General features: G+C 36.4%; 1 protein-coding gene across 4 annotated transcripts in view; it reads right to left on the bottom strand.

The window, feature by feature from the left end:
- The window catches only part of LOC143231106 (neuroglobin-like), a 61,335-nt gene that overhangs the window by 5,187 nt on the left and 34,001 nt on the right, over positions 1-22,147 (bottom strand). For all 4 annotated transcript variants that reach the window (XM_076465677.1, XM_076465680.1, XM_076465678.1 and 1 more), the window contains 2 exons: positions 8,480-8,758; positions 1,308-1,539 (listed from right to left, as the gene is read on the bottom strand). In XM_076465677.1, the coding sequence (XP_076321792.1) occupies positions 1,308-1,539; positions 8,480-8,685 (438 nt within the window). In that variant the 5' untranslated portion in view covers positions 8,686-8,758. The remainder of the gene's footprint in view (positions 1-1,307; positions 1,540-8,479; positions 8,759-22,147) is intronic.

Genomic DNA, 22,147 nt, shown 5'->3' with positions numbered 1-22,147 from the left:
AGTGTTAAGACTGATTAAAAATGATGCAACAACACTATCAGTTCCCCTAACACTCTTAAACACCAATTCAGATCCCCTTAACTCTTCTTTTTACAAGAGATAACAATTATAGAGATATTAACCTATTCTCATAACAATTTTTTTTTTTTATAACGAGTATCATCCCAAAAGTCCTCATCCAAACCCTTTCCAACAATTTGATGTCTTTTTGAAAGAAAGGAGCAAAACAGAACAGAAAATTTCAAATGGATCTTATCAATAGTCACTTCAAGTACTTCATAACCTATTTACACTTGTATTCAATATTTCTGGAGATACAATCTAAAATCCTATTTGTCCTACCACTGGCAGCATCCCATTGCTCGGCAGGCTTCAAAGATTGGCTAAGGCCACTTTTCTTCTATAACACTGTTAGTAATTATATTTGCATTTCAACTTGGGATATCACACAAGTATTGCGTTCTATTTAAGTAAAAACAGCCTGCAATTTATTCAATGGACACACCAAATAACCCACGTCTTTTTGTACGACAGTAGCATCACCTTTACAACCAGCAAATCCCAAAACTTTGTCCTCAGTAAATTTAAATAAATCACTTGACCATTTCTTCCTCTGTGTCGTTGTTATAAATCAAAAAGCAAGTGTTCTAACACTGAGCTCAGAATTATTTAGTCAGACTATTTCTTACAATTCTCTGATTTCTTCTTTCTAATCAGTTTTCTGTCCATTGAGCCGATATATTCCACAAATATGTAAAGATACCTTTTTAATGAGCTCTTTATTTGGCATCTTGTCAAATGCTTTCTGAAAATTAGTTACAATCTCCAAATCTACGTTTACCTTATCATTAACCTCTTCAAATAATGTTAAAATATTAGTAAAGCATGACTGTTCCCCTACTGAAACCTTGCTGGTTAATAAACAAAATTTTAAAGTTTTTTTTTACAAAACTTAATATCAAGTTAACCGTGTAACATCATATATCTGGTTACAAAAAACAAACAGTGGTGACCAAACTCCACAACAATAAATTATTATATCATAATATATTCAGAATATTCTAACCCAAAATAAAGGAGAAAGAAAAGATAGAAATGTTACAAGTAAGAAATATGGTGCAACACTCTCAACACCAGCATCCTCGTCTGCTACACAGCTGGGACTACTGAAATTAAAAACAAGCACATTTTCACACGGCTGAAACTCTTTAAAGTAAGAAGGTACCATAACACTTCCACACCAGCGTCGTCTGCTACACAACTAAACCTATTTATGTTCATCTTTATTTGATCCACTAAAATAATACCCAGAAATATTCCTTCTTGAATCCAGATATCTTCCTATGGAAATTTCCCACAGAGTGCAAGTAGTCTATGAAATAATCCACTTTGTCCATGGATCGAATTGCTTCGTCCAATGTCGTCATAACGATAGACGCATGTTGAGCTAGTTCTGTACTCTCCATCCTAGACTCCTGTGTTTTAAGATACTGGAACTTCTCAAACAAGGTGATTAAATCTTCGTTTTCTTCAAACAATCTGAAATAATCAGTTACATAGAGAGGGTAAAAAAAATGACTATGAAAACTTGATATGAGAATATGCGACGCATTGTTGCCTGCCAAGAAATGTTACCAGTTGTTAAAAATAGTTTCTAGCCATATTGCATACTATACGTTGGTGATATAATCAATACATAACAGCACTGTAAGTAATACCATGAAAAACAAAAGTTTAAATAAATAAACCACAAAGTTACTGACTCAAACAGTAGTTTTTTAATAAACTGAAATAATAATGACTAAATGAATCTCAACGTTCTGTTCATGGTTTAAAAAAAAACAAACAGTTGTGACTACGCAAGTTTAACGTAGCGATAAATTGTTACATCATTATATACGCAGAGCATTCTATCTAGAAATGAATGAGATAAATAATAGAGTTTACTATGTGGTTAAAGCATGAATAATTTGTAAAGATTACGTGTTGTGTGTAGAGGTTACATGTTACGAAAAGCTTTTGTAACGGATTTATTAGTACGTGTTTAACGTTAACATACATAATATAATAAATCGGAAACTCGTCCGAGATTAATTATAGTTCGTAACATAATAAATTGGGGGCGTGTTCAGGATTTGAATCGGAGATGGAATTCCTCCTAAATTCAAATCATAATTAAATTTATATTTCAAACAAGATTTGATCATGTCCGATTATCAAGGTTTACTTGAATCACCCTTCCACGAACAACTAAAAAAAATATAATGATAGTGAATTGCTCGAAATCGTCAAAAGCTCAGAATTAGAAGTTACAAAATCTATGAGAAAAATGAACTAAAAAGTGTACTAGTCGATGACGGTTTGTTGTTTGACGAAGCATTAATGGAATACTCCAGTGTCTCAACTAGCCAATCAGATTTAAGTAACAAAGATAGGTTAAAAATCCAGTCAAAACTCGAGTTTGAACAAGCCCGCATTGACGCTGAAAAAGAACACACACGTATCGAAGTTCAAAGAGAAAGTAAACGTTTCGAGGTTGAACAGGCCCGTTTCGAAGCTGAGAATGAAATTAGGCTGAAAGAAATAGAACTTAGAGTAAACCAAGGCAACAAGACAACTTTGAACTCAGCTGATACATGCTAAAGTACTTCTGGTTAACGAAAATAATAATAAACAACATATTGAAGTTGCTGAAACCATAGAATGGCCCATCGAAATATGGTCATTACTACAGTGTTTTCACTGGTAAATCACAAGAAACTTATGCTGCCCTCTCTCTAGAAGACTGTACAGATAAGATTAAAACTGCTATTCTCAAAGCATAGAAATTAGTACCAGAGGCTTACTGCCAAAACTTAAGGTTATCGCAAGCGAGATAATCAAACTTGTATAAAATTCGCCCAGGAAAGAGGTTTATTTTGATCAACGGTCTAATTCTGTATATACTGGTAACTGTTTCAACAAACTAAGACAATTATATCTAATTGAGAAATTTAAACGCTCTATAAATGACGACCTCAAATTTTACTTGGATGAAAAGAAAGTTGAAAGACTACAGGAAGCAGCTGTTTTTTCCGATAATTGCACTAACACATAAAACCACTTTTCATAAAAATAAATTCCGGGCAGCTCAGCAAAAAACCTGTACTTTATCAGTCCACTAAAGTTTAGTTTGTGTGCGCGTTTCTTTTATAGCAAAGCCACATTGGGCTATCTGCTGAGTCTACCGAGGGGAATCGAACCCTTGATTTTAGCGTTGTAAATATGTAGACTTACCGCTCGACTAGCGGGGGCCACTAAAGTTGAGGATTTTTATTAAAAGATCCAGCTTCTCTAGTGCGAAATCATGTTACAGATGGAATAAAACTTCATCAAAACCATGAAGGCCTGTCTTCCACTTTTGTAAGAAACCTAGTTTTGTCCGACTGTTGGTGTTTGAAAGAGGAAAAAGTAAGAGGAAACACCTAGTGTGTCTGTGTCCACATATGGATATAGTTCCACCATATCACCCGATGTTGTTTATTTGGCCACTGGTAAAAAGGCTGATGTAGTTAGGGAGGAATTTAGACCTTTTGTGTCTGTTGATTCTGTGTCTTTGACATAGAACACTGCTAATCCCACACCCATTTTACGTGATACTGGGGCGACTCAATCATTATTGTTAGAAGGTATACAACCTTTAGACTCGCATTCTGCCACTGGTGAGTCTGTTGCTCAAGGTATTGAGTCAGGCTTGGTTAAATATTCATCTTCATAAAATTTATCTTCAGATCTCGTTAGTTTCGGGACCAGTTATGGAGTAAGACATACTCTGCCAATTAAGTGTGTTGAGAAACGATTTGGTTGACGAAAAGTTGTTGCATAAACAAAAATGGTTAACGAGCCAATTACTGTTTGATATCAGGATGTTGTTGTCACTATTGAAAACCTAGACGTGTGTAGGTGTGCTTCCCTCGTGTGCTATGACTCGAGCGAAGAAATCAAGCCCAAAATAACTGATAGACATATCTTCAGAGGACGATATTACAGATTTGTCTCGGACATTTTTTTAATCCAATAGGGATCTTGTGAATAATTGTCATACTGACAATTCACTGGTGAGTGACAATAATGAATGTGAGGGATTTGGATCACTTTGTGAAGATCCGTTTGCTAGAAGTAAACTGATCGATGAGCAAGATGATCCACACATATTTTCATTATTTAGATGTACACTTCTTCCATCTGCCAAAAATGAAGCGGAGAAAGTTCCAAAAATGACTACTTTTCCAAACATGGTGTGCTTATGATTAAATGTAGACCACCAATGTACCAGCTTCAGAGGACTAGGGTGTAGTTTATCAAATCGTTGTTCCAAAAGTACATCGTTCTGAAATATTAAAAGTTGACCATGAACTCTGCGCTAACCGTCCCTAATTTTGCAGTGTAAGACAAGAGGGAAGGCATCTGAGCAAAACTAATGCTTCTTTTGCTTATAAACTTGCCTAAATATATACATGTTTATAGAGTAAATCAACATTTCTCTATTTCAAAGCATTTTCAAAGTAAGTGACTTTCCAAGACAAGCGTACAAATCAAATGAACCTCATCACTAATTATTTCACAGAAATCTTCCATCTGGGGTCCCAAGGATCCCTTTCTTGTAACAAAAGGATAGTAGTGTATACATTAAAACAAACGATACACTACATTGGACACTGAATATAATTTGAGTGTATGTTGGTAAAGGTCTCGATAATTAACAAAATATATTTTTGAGTCGGGTACACGTGCGCCCTACGGTTGGTACTACTGGTGCACAAAAACAGCTTATGGAAAGGAAACAATATACTCGTATTTAAAAAAGGTTAAATATCATAAATATAAGTAGAGATTGATATACACGTAACGTCGCTAGCTAGAGTAATATAAAACTTTTAATGTTGCAAAACGTATCGAAACAAGAAAGCCTACAGTATGAAAGCAGTCACTTGAAATTAATGTTTTTTTATTCCTATTTTTGGCTCACTGAATTACACGGATTTGTGAACATAGGGATAAATAGGTTACTCAGCTTTTGTGGTTTTGACTGTCTTCTTTAAATACTTTTTGTAGCAATAAAACTTTATTAGTTAGCTAATACTAATAGTTAGCTGGGTTACTTATATATCAATCCCTACTCACACATATATTTATTTATTATACTTGTACATACTTTAAAACTATTAGCCTACCTAGAAAGATAAGGCGGAACGCCACCTATCTTCAAAACTGAAATGTTACAAAAATAAACAATTTTCTCCATCTGTATTAACGACTACTAAACAGTCTAAAACACGCGAGCTATAATGGTGGAAGACAAAGAGCACTAAGTACCGACACCAAAGAAACAGTTGGAATTAAAAGAGCCTTCAGTTTCACACATTTCAAGTAGCGGGCCTTTACCAACTAGAAATGTTTCAGCTTTATTTCCATTACAAGCTTGTTGTTTTTCTTTTAAGTGTGCTATTTTGCTTAAGCATTGACGAAAATAAACGTTGCGCAGATGGCTTCAGGTAATAAAACGTAACAACATGATGTAAGCTAGACTTACGATAAGACTATGCAAGTACAACTCAGTGATCATTGAGTTGAGCATGACGTGTGTTGGATGGCGGGAGATATTTCGTTGACAAATTGCATATAATATCTTAGATAAAACCATAGAAACAGCATCGGATATACAAGAGATTTTTGTTTTTTGAATTTCACGAAAAGCTACACAAGGGCTATCTGCGCTAGCCGTCCCTAATTTAGCAGTGTAAGACCAGAGGGGCGGCAGCTAGTCATCACCACCCACCACCACCTCCTGGGCTACTCATTTACCAACGAATAGTGGGATTGACCGTCACATTATAATGCCCCATGCTGAAAGGGCGAGCATGTTTGGTGTGACGGAGATTCTAACCCGATACAAGAGAGAAATTTACTTCTGGGAAGGCTTTTTTTTTCTCTCTCTCTCAAACATTTAACAACTTGCTTTTCAGTTCTAATGTTTTATTATTCGTATATAATCGAAAACATCTTTATAATTACATAAGTTGGCACTTAATAATTTTAACCTACGCCAGTTACATGCAAAATGTGTGTAATTTTTATGTAATTCAGTCCATTTTGTAGTTTTGTGCTTAACTACAAACAAACAGTCCAATTTATAACCAATATAAACTAAAACAGTATTCATGAGGTGCCGTGAAAAATACTGATTTTTCCATTTTCGCCAATAATACTTTTTCAAAATAAATGGGAGATTTGTGTCGTAAAATATGACATCATTACAAGAACTACCAACCCAAGAAAACCGATTGTTTCAGAACAGTTTATGTCCCAGATTTATAATTTTGTAGATCAATGAAATTCCGAAGACCGAATAAAAGTTCCAATAACACTTGGCGTGTTTAAAAGGACACGCAATAACTCAATCATGGAGTTACACATAGTTCAACTTCTGACGCTTTGATTCTGGTTCAGACGTTGTAGGTCTACTTTGTTTTTTGGCAACGTTCGAACATTAGTAGATGCCCTATCAAAATGATTCTTAAATCTATCGAAATACTACTAAGCGTCTCGTATCTTTTCTTTCCTAGAAAATCCGACAAGTTAAACAGAATCGACTGACGCAACAGAAACATCGATAAGTTGAAACATGTTTATAATGTTGATTTTTAGAAAGTGATTTATCGACATATACCTTCTCATTAGTAACAGCCATTCGGTCTAGTAAAAGGTATGTGAAACGCTTTATTTTTTATCCATGGAAAATATTGAAATGTTAATTTACTCCATTATTAAAAACGATTTTCATTTTAGTACAGTATTATATGGTAAACGTGGTTGTTTCAAAAAACATTATAATAAAATACAGCATCAAAATTAAAGGTAAACTGACGTAAATATCACCATTCGTTTGTGTGTGTAGCCTATATTAAAGCCAGTGTGTGTCACTTCATACCTGATTTATCAAAACTGGATGAGCCATGAAAGCCAACATGAATTTATCCAGATAGAACGGTTACTGTTTGCCCATTACGATTTTAGTGAAAGGAGTGTAAGGGTACCGTAAGGTGAGTGTGTTAAATGAAACCTTATACGTGTAATGAGCGTTAGTACACTAAGCTTAACATATAGACGTAATGTGGGATCACCTAGCCTAGAACCAAGTACATAAAATTTATCATGAATGTAAACATATCGATTCAATTTCAAGTTTAAATCGTTTCTGAATTAAGCTATTTGTTATATCACCAACGTTTATTATACAAAAAACCTCTTTAATCAACGGAGACTAAATTAAAAAAAAATCAAATATTTTTCACTTTTATTGTCTATACATTTCACTTTATACTTTCAGTACATAGACTGACAACAATATTACGTTATACTTTTGTTGCTAAGCCATTGTTAGAACGTAAGGTTAATACAGACTTTTTATATACCAGAAGTTGTTACTCTTACTGATGTTTACCAATAAATATTTTACGAAATCTCCACGAATTCTTTTCGTCAATGATTTAAATTTTGATTATGTAACAAAGTAATTTACTGATTTTTAACTGCCTCGACTTCACTTTTCTGTCTCTTTATTGGGCAAGCTTGATTTCACAAAATATTTATTTTAGTTAACTATGAAATATGAGATTAGGATACACCATGGAGTGTGGGTGGTAGTACATGCACCGTCAATTTTCGCGGGCGATACGCTAGTGTATAATTCATTGTAGTGCTTCATTCATGCAAGTTTTTATTTTTTATGTATATACAGAATATATTAACTTTACGGCTTGCTTGAATAACGAATTTCCAATTGGCTAATGTAGTCACCTAAGTCACTCCACTCCATCTCGTTGCCTAATAGTAACACCAATAACGTTTTAATTTAAAAACGTATTCTGAAATAGAATGTTCTTTATACAACACTGTAATGATTAAAATACTTAAATAAAGAAAAGTAAAATACTGTTTATGTAATATAAAGGGTAGAAGACAAATCTTTTGAGATACTTAAATATGGAGCACCAACAGAAAGTTACGATATTAGGCTTAGCTAGTTGAATGCGACCAACATTAGGCCTAGTTAGTTAGACTCGCCAACAAATATGAGGCTTAGTTAATTGAAATACCCAACGTGAGCACCCGCAAGAATGGGAAAGAGGGGGCATTTTCCCCTTAAATATAATAAAAAATTGCCCGAATTATGATGAAAACTTTACATCACAGTTAAACTAAATATTTTTAGTAATTTTTGCTAAACTGTAAACTTGTGTATGCGTTTAAACATACAATATTTTAGTCCGTTGATTTGCATGTTTTACTCCATCCATACATACACAAAAATATTTATTGTGGATACCCATGCTAATTCATACGATACAACATATTATAGTTATCCCACTCGTTAGTCATTACAATCTGAAAGAAGAAATCTGAAACCCATTATACCTGACTGGACAACTCAACTTACTTGATGAACATAATAATGCCTGTTGGCTCCATTGCACGTGCAATTCCCTTCCATGATTTAGAAATGTTGAACCTCTGCTTCGCCGTGAGAGGGAGTCTTGGATCAGGAGGAGCAGGAACCGGAGGATCATCCAAGCGATCACAAGTGGAATCATCTTGGGTTTTCCAAACAATCGCCTGTAGTCCTTTAGTGACAGTTCCCCCCATGATAACTCCTTTTTTTTCTTCTTACTGGCCAATACCCATTCCCTTACACAAGTCCAGTTAGCTCAGTAAGATCCTATAAGTACGAGATAGAATTATGTTTAAGCATTTTTTTTATCGTAATAATTGGTTTCTTCGTATTTTATAACTACTTCTCATAGGATGAGGTTTCAAGTATGATTCTTTAAATGTGCATCTTTAGATGAGGTTTCGCTTTTATCCAATTATACCCTCCCTCCCATTGGCTTAGAGATAAGTATAAAGGCTTATAACGCCAAAAATCCAAGCTTCGGTGATGGGCAAAACACTGATAGCATCTCGTGTAGCTTTATGGAAATTGTGATATTTTTATCGCTAAGCATAAATCACACTTTACGCAACAGTAAAAGTACTGTGAAAAGACGTTCCTGAATGCCACGTAACATGTTTCACCTTATTTTAACAAGGTATACAAAATACTTTGAACATTTCTCATACATGTCACTTTTCTTGAGAAATGTCTTGGATAAGTTTGGAAGAGAGGTCACACTGGTCACTTGGAAGACTGATCGAAAGTACTTGTATTTATGGTAAAGCAACTGAGACTGTGTGTTGCTGTCCGTAATGTTGGCCTACTATAAAGCCAACCAAATCAGAAGTACCCTACCACCCACAATGAGGGTCTGACGTCTGACTGCCTCTCTTATAATGCACTCGCTGTTTAAAGTATGGGAAATATTTTTTTAGTCTCTTCTCATCAGCTCCAAATCTACAACACCACACTGCCCACTTGTACTCTGGGAGGAAAGATTGGTTTGGTTTGTTTTGAATTTTGCGCAAAGCTACACAAGGGCTATCTGCGCTAGCCGTCCCTATAAATTAGGGTAAGACTAGAGAGAAAGCAGCTAGTCATCTCCATCCCCAGTCATCCCCACGGCTGAAAGGGCGAGCATGTTTGGTGCGACTGGGATTCGAACCCGCGACTCTCAGATTACGAGTCGAACGCCTTAACCACCTGGCCATGCCGGGTCGGAAGAAAAGATGGTGGAAGTATGAAATTTATGCGGTATTAAAAGTATGTATTAAGAAGAGATATTACTTAACCCAACTTGCATCGAAATTTATTACCAGAAGAATCTTGAAGAAGTTATCAGAGACAGAAAAGCCTATACCAAGGCCAGTGACAAAATCTTAGCGTGCAACAGCAGTGGAAGTAACAGAATTAAAATAATAGTGTTCACATTAGACGCCTATAAGAAAGAAAAGGTATTAATGTTAAAGTATGCAATAAATAAATAATTATATAAAAAATTAGCTGTGGTACCCGTCCCATGGGTAAAGGTTAAAACACCCATAAAAACTGCAAAATGCAAAACTAAAAAGTTGTGTGTATTTCCCTATTATGGAGTTATTGAACATTCAACCAACACCAATTTTGATGAAAATCTATCCATACTCTGCAAAGTATATGCATGGACAGATAATAGACTGCTATTATATTTATAAAGATATAAAAACAAATGATAGGTTTGTTTGGTTTTGAATTTCGCACAAAGCTACGCGAGGGCTATCTGTGCTGGCCGTCCCTAATTTTGGCAGTGTAAGACTAGATGGAAGGTAGCTAATCGTCACTACCAATCGCCAACTCTTTACCAATAAATAGTGGGATTGACCGTCACATTATAGCACTCCCACGGCTGAAAGGGCGGGCATGTTTGGTGTAACGGGGATTCGAACTCGCGACCCTCAGATTACGAGTCGAGTGCCTTAATCAACGTGGCCATGCAGGGCCCGCCTTCTAATGTATGAGGAAAACGTTTCACATTTCATCAATTCTAACACACACAAATCCGTCTGGGGACTTGATAGGGATCGTCTGAAATGTAATAATATGGATATTCTTTTCATTCTTCAGTTGTGCTACAGTTGAGTGGAAGTGTCGTGGAAGCAACTTATGTAAAGTTGACTTTTACCAGGAGACGTCGTTTTTTAATAGTGTTGTCTATCGTTCCCTGGAGCACGTCAACAGCTTTTTGCCCTATCTTTAGCATTCTTAGAGTCTCATCTGTTACAAAATGCCATACTTTGCTTACAAAGGCTGGAATGTTGGTTTTTTTGTTTTTTTCTTACGTAGCTACTCGAGAGCTATTCTGTGCTAGCCGACCCTAATTTAGCAGTGTAAGACTAGAGGGAAGGCAGCTAGTCATCACCACCCACCGCCAACTCTTGGGCTACTCTTTTACCAACGAATTGTTGACCGTAACATTACAACGCCCACACGGCTGAAAGGGCAAGCATATTTGGTGTGTCGGAGATTCGAATCCGTGACCCTTAGATTACGAGTCGAACGCCTTAACCCACCTGGCCATGCCGGGCCCAAATGATAGGTAATATTTATTAATAATAAAATAAATTAAAAATTATTACTGCAGGCGGCTGCTTGCCACCTTGTGTTTCATGTTTTGGAGTTAGGGGCTATACAATGCCACCTGCACTACGCACGAGCTTAGCCTTCTCTAATTTTGAACTGATGACTTAAGAGAAAAGCAGCTAATAAACAGCATCCACCGCCACTTCTTGAGATACTTTAATCTATTAGAACAGTGGAATTGGACCATCACTATTATTTCTCATCCAGAGCTTCGAGGCAACATAACGCGTTTTTGTGGTTAAGGGTTGCGGATAGAAAACCTTCAATCTAAGCACACTAACTACTATCCCAAGCCAGAGCCTGTAAAGTTAGAAGACTTGATCAGTGTCTAATAACACAAGTGAAATATATGCTTCATTCAATATTAGCGATACACCTTTGGAGTGATGACATGGCCTGGTTAGGACGCTCGACTCGCAGTCTCCTGTTCGCGGGATCGAAACCCGTCGACAAATACGCTTCCTCCTTCAGTCGTTGTGGCAGTTATACGCGAGAGTCAGTACCAACATTTACTAGTACAAAGTAACCCAAGAGATGGCAGAAGATACTGTGAACTAGTTGTTTTCCCTCTAATGCCGTACTTTCCAAACTTTTTTTTTAAATAGCGACACACCCTAAGTGGCTCAGCATGGCCAGGTGGTTAAGGCGCTCGAATCGTAATCCGAGGGTCGCGGGTTCGAATACCCGTCACACCAAACATACTCGTCCTTTCAGCCTTGGAGGCGTTATAATGTGACGGTCAATCCCACTATTCGTTAGTAAAAGAGCAAGTAGCCAAAAGTTGGCGGTGGATGGTGATGACTAGCTGCCTTCTTTCTAGTCTTACACTGCTAAATTAGGGACGGCTAGCGAAGATAACCCTCGTGTAGCTTTGAGCGAAATTACAAAACAAACAAACACACCCTACGTACGTATTAAAAATAATTCGATGCCAGCAGAGACGAATATAAACTGGGGCGTCAGGGATCTCCAGTTTACCTGTTATCACACAAAGCTGTGCTGGCGATCCCAAAGAAGAAATATTAAATATAAAACATTAAATAATTATTTAAGTGCGACATCAGAGAGTAAATTTTAAATTATTTTATGTTACTGAATTCTGTAGCAGCTATAAATAAAAATAACTTAAAAACATTTTATGTAATTTCCGAAAACATAGCAACACCCCTCAAGACACGGCGCGGCATACTTGCAATGAACTGCTTTGATGTATCACTAGACATTAGGGACGGTTAGTGCAGATAGCCATCGAGTAACTTTACAAGTGACAGGAGTAACAGTTTTTCTTTTTCTTTTTGTTCAACTTATACGATTCCAAATTATTACTACTTTAACATTATATTTATTCCATTATCACACATGCAGTAACTTCGTGCACAAACAAGTTAAGAATGATACGTGATCACCTTGTAAAATATTTCGAGCATGCGCAGTCACATATTACGATTCTGGATGGAAAACTAATAAAATCATATTTACAAGCATCCTTCTAACTCAAATTTTAGATTAAAAGATACTTTGATGAAGTTCCAACCACAATCTGACACTTCCTTGAAGTAAACAAATATTACAGCAATTATATGTAAAAAAACAACAACTCTCGTACGTCACCTACTGTTTACCATAAAAACAATACTCCTCTGTTGGTACAAGTAAATCTTTAGATGCACTTTATAAAAACTAAACAATCTTTTATAACAATCATTATCGTATTTTACTTTCTTAATCTAGTTGGTATCACTGACGTTATTGTTCATGTCAAGGGTAAGATAAATAGATCACTGCTATGTCTGTCTTATCCCAGTCGGTCTGATAAGCGTTGAAATTGGAGGAAAGAAAATTAAATATTACAAATATAGTGTGGCTAACGTGTTATTTTACATTCATCTTAGCTCTTAGAATCGGTCAAGATACTTGCATTTATCTACTGAAGGCGACTGTGATTATTAATCGGCGAGTTTTGGCTGAATAAATAATCCAATTCTGAACCCCAAGGTGTCTTAATCCATTTTTTTGTAAGAATCACGTGTATAAAACAAAACGTCTAATTGTCTCGATTCATTTTATAAGTATCACGTATCTTACTCCGATTTTCTAGCTTACTAACCTACTTATTTGCATATATTTGGGTTTCTAAATCTCCAAGCACAATAATGTGAAAGTGTTAACGCACATTCTGATATACCACTCGTTTTCTTCAACAACGTTGTTGTCTACACGTGTTAGATTGTAGGGTCGTGTACTTAGTGTATAGAACAGAATCCCGAGACGACTGCTCATTTCTCTAAGATAAGCAAGTGCTAAGGCCTTACCCTCGATCCACGTGGTTTGATAATTTAATTTTTACACGCCTTAATTTTCTGAAAGGAAAACCATGATCTAGTCCCAACTTTTAGAAATTGAGTAGGCGCGAATGTTTATACTGATGCTACGTGGATAGGTTAAAGCGGGAAAAGTTTGGTCTACACGTGTCAACTGCGAGGTTTCTCACACTTCACACACCGACTGTTGATGAGCTCTCCACTGCTGCTAACAAATCAAGGCCAGATGTTTAATTAAACAGTACATTACTATGTTATGTTTCTGTCGTCACTTCAGTAACAAAAATACTAAAATTGTTTTTTACCCTAAAGAGTTTCTAACTGATACGGGATGAAACAACTAATCTCTGGAGAGAAAAATTACTCCTGTCGGAAGATCTCTACACTACCAAGTGAGAAGCTAATCATTGTTTTATTCACTAATTTAGTTATTTATATAATTATTTTTAATTTACACGTCAACACATATCGCTCAACCACACATTTTGATCGCTTTGCTTCCCATTTTATTATAAGATTAGATTGTTTTCAAATTAAGCACAAAGCTACACAAAAAGGTTATGTGTGCTATGCCCACCACGGGTATCGAAACCTGATTTCTTGCGGTTCGAGTTTGCAGACATACCATTGTACCACTGGGGACGTTGTAAGATTGAAACATAGATAACGCTAGCTAAAGGCACAACCGTAGAGGACCAATAAAAATAAAGGGTCCCAGCATAGCCAGGTGGTTAAGGCGCTTGACTTGTAATCTGAGGGTCGCGGGTTCGAATCTCCATCACACCAAACATACTCGCCCTTTCAGTCATGGGAGCGTTATAATGGGACAGTCAACCCCCTATTCGCTGGTAAAAAGAGTAGCCCAAGAGCTGACGGTGGGTTTTAAGAGCACAATTAAAAATATGCACTCTAGTGACACAGCAATAAATATGTAGGATTATAGCCCTAAAGACCAGGTTTTAACAACCCTGCTGGGCAAAGTACAGATAGCCCATTCTGTAGAAATTATGTTTGTGTGTCGTTCTAGTCAGGACATAATTTTGATTGATGATTATATTATATAAACGAAAGAACACACTTTGTGACTTTAATTTTTTTAAAGTATTTCATGTAACATAATAACAGTAGAAAAGATTTACTTACGTTTGTGAAAATAATTTATACTCCTGCACAGAGCAGAAGGTTTATAACTATGAAACTACAACAGTAAGTAACGCACGTTCATGACACCACGGCTACCAACTTCAACGTACGAATGTTATCCATACTGTATTGATGTGCCCTTATGGCCAACCATCCCAGTTCTCTATTGCACAAACACACCAGCACGTTTATTTAATGTATTCACACTGTACCATAAAAACGTTTAGTAAGACATCAATACAAATAACATACCTCAATTGGACTAGTAATGGTGCTGTTGCGAGACTGGTCAGTTGATGTCATGTTCCAAGTGATCCGTAGTCGGACTGGTAATGGTGCTGTTGCGAGATTGATCAGTTGATGTCACGTTCCAAGTGATTTACAGTCGGACTGGTAATGATATTGTTAGATTGGTCAGTTGATGTCACATACCAAGTGATTCACAGTCAGACTGGTAATGATATTGTTAGATTGGTCAGTTGATGTCATGTACCAAGTGATCCACAGCCGGACTGGTAATGATATTGTTAGATTGGTCAGTTGATGTCATGTACCAAGTGATCCACAGTTGGACTGGTAATGATGCAAGATTGGTCAGTTGATGTCACTTATGAGATGATGTCCATCAAGCTGTACCCTTTCGTAAATTCTACTAGTTTCAAACACTAAAGAAAGGTTTCACAACTTAGATCATTTAGCGAGTCTCAGCTTACCCTTTGTGAATTAATTCACCCAATTCTTATCCTTCAACTGGAAGTTATAACACGTGTCATTACTTCTTTGGAATACAAAAACATTTTAACTTCAAAGTATACAAGTAACACATGTGGTGCTACGACATCTAGTCACAGAGACCTGTGTGAACAAGAAAAAGTCACCAGGCTGTCTCTACATCATGTAAACAAGACTTCCCCACAACAAAAAATTGCACTGAGGGCAAAACTGACATTAGGCTGAAAGGGTCTGAAAAAATGAAAACTCGTTGCTCTCGTATTTCATGTGCAACTTAGAAATAAATCCACAAACCACTATATCTTTCAGTGAGGGTAAAGAGTTTCCGGAGCAGAATGACTCTAAGTTTGCTGCGGGTTTGTTTGTTTCTAAAGCTGAACTTAATTTTGAAATGACTGGAAACCACACAACAATGAACACCGCCAACTCTTGGGCAATTTAACAAGTGGAATTTACCGTAAACCCATACGTCGACCGTCATTCCAAAGCGCAAACTGTATTTTACATCAACGGGGCTCGACCTCCGAACCATCGGATTCACATTAAATACACATACACTTATCCCAGTTTACATTATAGGAAGACCAATTATTATTTGATTTAGAAAGAAGAACAAATGCTGCACGAAAACATAATTCGTGATAATATATTACATAAAATTGTCCCGATTTCTTTAGGAATACCTTACCTACCACAGTAGCGTTTTCAGTACTCAGATTACGAAATGTATTACGTAATGAATTTTGGAAAGTTTTTTTTTTTTTCCTCTACTTCGTATAAAATCAAAACCTCTTAACAAGAACGTAGTGAACACTTCCCCAAAAATAAAGTGTCAAACTACAAACTGAGCAATTTGATATGTTCAAATATATCTTAAAATATCGATTTTCGAGAAACATTTCGGCGTTATAAAAGAAACACGAATTTGTGAGATGACGTTGATAGTGTTGTTTACGGTGTTGATATTTTCCTTCGCAATTTTTAATTTGTAAAAAACATTTTTCTGAAGTAGTGTTATTATTATCTTATTTCTACGGAATGACTGATGAATAACTGCTATTATTAACAATGGTCTACGAAATGATTGATGAATAATTATTATTATTAACAATGGTCTACGGAATGATTGATGAATAACTACTATTATTAACAATGGTCTACGGAATGGCTGATGAATAATTACTATTATTAACAGTAAGCTACAGAATGACTAATGAAGAGTTACAATTTATAACACTAGAGTACAGAATTAATGATAGTTTAACGTGATGACGAGAAACAATTGAAGTGAAAATGTATCTATATAACTATTCAATTACAACTGTTTAATTTGTCCTATCTTTGTCTATTTACACTCTGTGCCTGCATTTTTATAAAATACCATCCCACCCCTATTATCTTTCCATTGTTTTTGAAAGCTCGATATCAGCCATCCTTACATTTAGTTCCTTGTTTGAAATTTTTTTACTTGCTTTAAGACCACCGCTGAGCCACCAGAGGGCAAAATGACGAGTGAATAATTATTACATTTTGAAAAGTTTTGAAGCTTGAAATATACTGGTAGTAACACCATAACTATTAACACAACTTGAATTGTGTTCTATTCTGCAAATTGTTAGCGCTTTTACAGATCATTATCCACATTTCAAACATCCCTTCTTTTTTTCCTACTCTACAATTTACGACATTAATGTAAGTTTAGTTTCATACGCAACATGAGTGTTACTCTAGGCTCGGCTCTCGATGTTGAAAAAGGCCAGATGCGTTTATAGGCCACTTTAAGCGTTATTTATTATACACTACAGGAATTATCTCACAAGCCTTCATGTGTAGAAAAAAGAATTATGAGACTGTTATGAGCCTAAAGAATGTGTTTTACGTCACTTTGGTTACGAAGGTTTTCTTAACGATGTACGCACACAACTCAGATTCTCAGATCATACAGTCTTAACAATGTAATCTTTAGTTCTGACGTAACTGATTAAATATCAAGTTCCACACACGTCAACTTTAAGAGTAAATTGTGGATTTTAAAAAAAAATCAAACGTACGGTTTTGCTTCCCATTTGCATGTTTGTTTGCACGTACGCGTGCTTTTCTGTGTGAATTTTCATACGCGGTCCCACTAGAGAGCTTTTCTATTATCCAATAAGAACTTACAAGTGATCAAACAAAAATGAACATTCATAAAGGCTGATAGAACAAAAAAAACAATGGTATCAGCTTAATTCTTATTAACTTTAATAACTTTAGAAATTCTTTAAAAAAAAGTTTGAAAAGTTAGAAATTCAACTAGATTATCTCACTATATAACTCTATACAACTTTGTATGATTTTTGTTTGTAGTTAAGCACATAGAGACATTTGTGCTCTACTCACCGCGGGTCTCAAAACTCGGTTTGTAGAGTTGCAAGTCCACAGACATACCAGTGTACCACTGGGGGTATAATCTTAGACTCATACATTTGGTGGAGAACGAAGTTTAAAGTGAATAGTAGAAACACATGAAGAACTGTAAACATCTTTGATAAACGTTTGGAAATTAACCGTATTCTATCTTCTTAAAATCTATAAAAATAAAACACTGAGAAGTCTTTAGTATAATTACAGTTAACATTATTTAAAATTTATAGAACAAATTATTGTATTTTTTCCTGGCAATTTTTCTAAAAGATTGCTTAATTCGTCATTTTCACAAATTTGTTGAAGATGGAATACGACTGATTTCGAAACGTTTATCAAAGACGTTTACAGTTGTTGGCATGGCTCTACTATTCATTATCAGACAGTTTATTATATAGAAAATGTTCAAAATAACTGACAATCTAAAGCAATCTTAAAATCAATGTCGAACAAAACCACAGAAAAAACTAAGGGAAAGAAACAGAAGCGCATCATGCTATCTGTTGCAAGCTAGTCGTCTTTGTTAGAGATGTTACCATTACTATCTGTTGCAAGCGAGTTAGTTGTCTTTGTTAGAGATGTTACCATTACTATCTGTCGCAAGCGAGTTGTCTTTGTTAGAGATGCTACCATTACTATCTGTCGCAAGCGAGTTGTCTTTGTTAGAGATGCTACCATTACTATCTGTCGCAAGCGAGTTGTCTTTGTTAGAGATGCTACCATTACTATCTGTTTGTCTTTGTTAGAGATGCTACCATTACTATCTGTCGCAAGCGAGTTGTCTTTGTTAGAGATGCTACCATTACTATCTGTCGCATTGTCTTTGTTAGAGATGCTACCATTACTATCTGTCGCAAGCGAGTTGTCTTTGTTAGAGATGCTACCATTACTATCTGTCGCAAGCGAGTTGTCTTTGTTAGAGATGCTACCATTACTATCTGTCGCAAGCGAGTTGTCTTTGTTAGAGATGTTACTATTACTTGAAGATGTTTGTTTGTTCAAATATAGACTGAATAAATGAAACAAAATTTGCAACAAACATCGGATTTTTATATACACGCTACGTCAGTGATATGAATTACTGAAATCCATTCGAAAGAGGTTTTACAATCGAATGTGTGCAATACTTCGTGTGTGTCGTTGGTTGTGGCTCTCAAACCGTAACACACGTTAGCGGAAGTGTGTATACACATGGAATAATGGCAAAAGCATTTCCGGATTTTTTAATGTTTTTTGCAACGTATGACGCCACATACAGTTTATGGTGTTACTTCAAAATGACCGTTCCAGTTATTAGAATAATATTCTTCTAAAATAGAAGTAACTACAACAACAGAAAAAAAAACCCAGCAGAAAACATTATGTTACCAACAGTTTATTGAAGCAATCCGTCTCCGATATAAACAAGTCTATCTCGTTGCACTAGATATCCACAATTTCCGCTTCAATTTTCGACACAGCTTCCAGACGTGGTAATACAACACAAGACACAAGCTGTGTACAATTCGTTACATTAGGTGTTCACAATGTCCACCACCATTCTCGGTTGCGGCTTCCAGACGTAGTAATACAACACAAGACACCAGCTGTGTACAATCCGTTACATTAGGTGTTCACTTCTAGACGTGTCAACAGCCAACCACATTCTTACATTAGGTGTTCACAATGTCCGCCACCATTCTCGGTTGCAGCTTCTAGACGTGGTAGTACAACAGAGGACACCAACTGTGTACATTTCGTTACATTAGGTGTTCACAATGTCCGCAGCTTCTAGACGTGGTAGTACAACAGAGGACACCAACTGTGTACATTTCGTTACATTAGGTGTTCACAATGTCCGCCACCATTCTCATTTGCAGCTTCCAGACGTGGTAGTACAACAGAGGACACCAACTGTGTACATTTCGTTACATTAGGTGTTCACAATGTCCGCCACCATTCTCATTTGCAGCTTCCAGATGTGGTAGTACAACTCAGGACACCAGTTGTGTATAACTCGTCATACTGGTTACCAGCGATGTGAAACTTAAGTGCTATGGATGACAAGAACTGGACTATAAATGCTGTTTTTTTAAATTAACAGCTATCTGTGGATGGTCACGGTACAATAAAATTTTACATGATTTATGTGTAACCACCACTGTCATCAAATCTCATACTGGTGGTTACACATGCGCGAGTCCCCTACCGATGATTCGTTCAACAGAACGTTGTAATTTTGGCTCTTCTCAGCGCTGATGGCATATGGTGGTGCATCAACTTCTACTACTGCAGATCCTGATAGTGGTGTAAAGACCACAAATTTTGTTTCTTTACATGCAGAAGAAATAACGTCACATACCATAAGTGACTTCCCAAGTGACAACAATCTGCCAATTTTGAAAATGCGTTCCCCACGACCATTTGTATGCGCATATGCGTTTCCACTAACATATGTGTCAAACTTTGAAAGTTCTAAGATTAAAGTACCTTTATAGTCACACTGGTTGCGTAACATTGTATAACTGGTTGTGCATCAGTATGGAAGTTCCATTTGTGTAGCTGAGCAACAGAAACCTGAATGTAGTTTGAGTGTCAGATGATTCTTTCTCGTGTCCTGTTACCAAAAAAGCATCATCGCGCACTGCATTTTTAAGTCCTGGATGTGTTATAAAAATCAGTCAAATCCCACTATTCAATTAGGTCATTCAACGAGATGGCAGCGGGTGCTGCTAAGTTTTGTTTGTTTGTTTTGGAATTTCGCACAAAGCTACTCGAGGGCTATCTGTGCTAGCCGTCCCTAATTTAGCAGTGTAAGACTAGAGGGAAGGCAGCTAGTCATCACCACCCACCGCCAACCCTTGGGCTACTCTTTTACCAACGAATAGTGGGATTGACCATCACATTATACGCCCCCACGGCTGGGAAGGCGAGCATGTTTAGCACGACGCGGGCGCGAACCCGCGATCCTCGGATTACGAGTCGCACGCCTTACGCGCTTGGCTGCTGACTAAGTGCCTTCCCTTTCACCTACGAGTTAAAATTACAGACGAATAGCGCGTTCATTCCTTTTGTAGTTTTGTGCGAATGTCCAAAACAAAATAAAAGCATGCTCAAAAACAGCCAGAGCGTTACGTCACTTGGACAAACAGAAGAACAGTCCCAGCATGCATCACCCGGACAAAGAGCTGAACAGGCAGAAGTTGGTACATCCGATAAGCACCTAAGGAACTGGAACTTCCCAAAACGATAAGCTTTAAGCTTCAATAATGATTATTACAGAAACGATGACCATATATAAAAAGTTACCCTTTTGACCGATCGTTTAAACCAGGGATTCCCAAACATTTTAGACCTGCGGAGCTTCACATCAGAAAGAAACACTAAAAATAGAAAACAATCGGTCACTAGCACAAGATAATTTATATTCTAAAAGCTTGAAGTAATCTTTAATAAATATCAATATTTAAAAGAAAAATGTTTACTTCTACTTATTCAAAATTTTCTGCTTGCAAAATTTAAAATCAGTAAAAATATTTATTTATTAGTGGCTCGGATGGGCTTGCTTTTGTTCACAAAGTAGTTCAATATTTGGAGTTATGGTTGTTACCTGCAAGTGTAAATCATCTTCAGTATTTAACCTGTTTCTAAATTTGAGCTTTGTCGCTGTATACAGTGGAAATGTTTGTTCACAAAGATATGTTGTTTGGAAATACAAAAATTTGTAAAGCTCTGTTACTTATTTCAGGGTACTTCATGGCCATTTAAATCCCAAATTGTGTAATTTCTTCCTGCTGAAATTTTGTTTTATGGTGTAATCAGTTGATATTTCTATAAACTGTTCTGTATCTTTCAAAGGCAAATCTTTGGTACTTGCAGAGTCAAAGGGATTTTGAATCCACAGTAATTTTTCTAAGTGAGGAGGGAAGAACTCCCCCGATAGTTGTAAACAAATCAGATATGTGCTGCAAGACAAACCTTTGCATCTTCGCTTAAGGAAATTTCATAAGTAAAAAATCACCGAGATTTTTGAATCAGTCAAGTTCTTCCGTAAGTATAAATTTACCCCAAAATTTTAGTTTACCTTGAAGCACTTCATTTTACTCTTAGCTTTGAAGTGCGTTACTCTGGTACCCTGCATTGTAGCATTCACTTCATTTAGATAGGCAAATACGTCCGAAAGGTAAGCCACTTTCTGTATCCAGCATTGGTCCTTTAATTTGTATGCAAGTTCAAAATGGGATTCAGATACAACAAAACCTATCTCCTCATACAGTTCATAAGACCGAACAAGTACTTTTCCCCGAGAAAATCATCGGACTTTAGTATGAAGCAGCAAATGTTTATGCAAACTTCCCATATCCTCAGAGAATAAACTGAAGATTCTCGTATTGAGCGGTGTTGATTTTATAAAATTAACTATTCTTATGACATCACTCAATACCTCTTTTAAGTCTTCTGGTGTTCACTTCATTAC

This window comes from Tachypleus tridentatus, chromosome 10 (assembly GCF_004210375.1).
Source record: "Tachypleus tridentatus isolate NWPU-2018 chromosome 10, ASM421037v1, whole genome shotgun sequence".
NCBI classification, from domain to species: domain Eukaryota; kingdom Metazoa; phylum Arthropoda; class Merostomata; order Xiphosura; family Limulidae; genus Tachypleus; species Tachypleus tridentatus.
The sequence above is the reverse complement of the archived record's forward strand: the minus strand, read 5'-3'. Positions and strand labels throughout refer to the sequence as shown.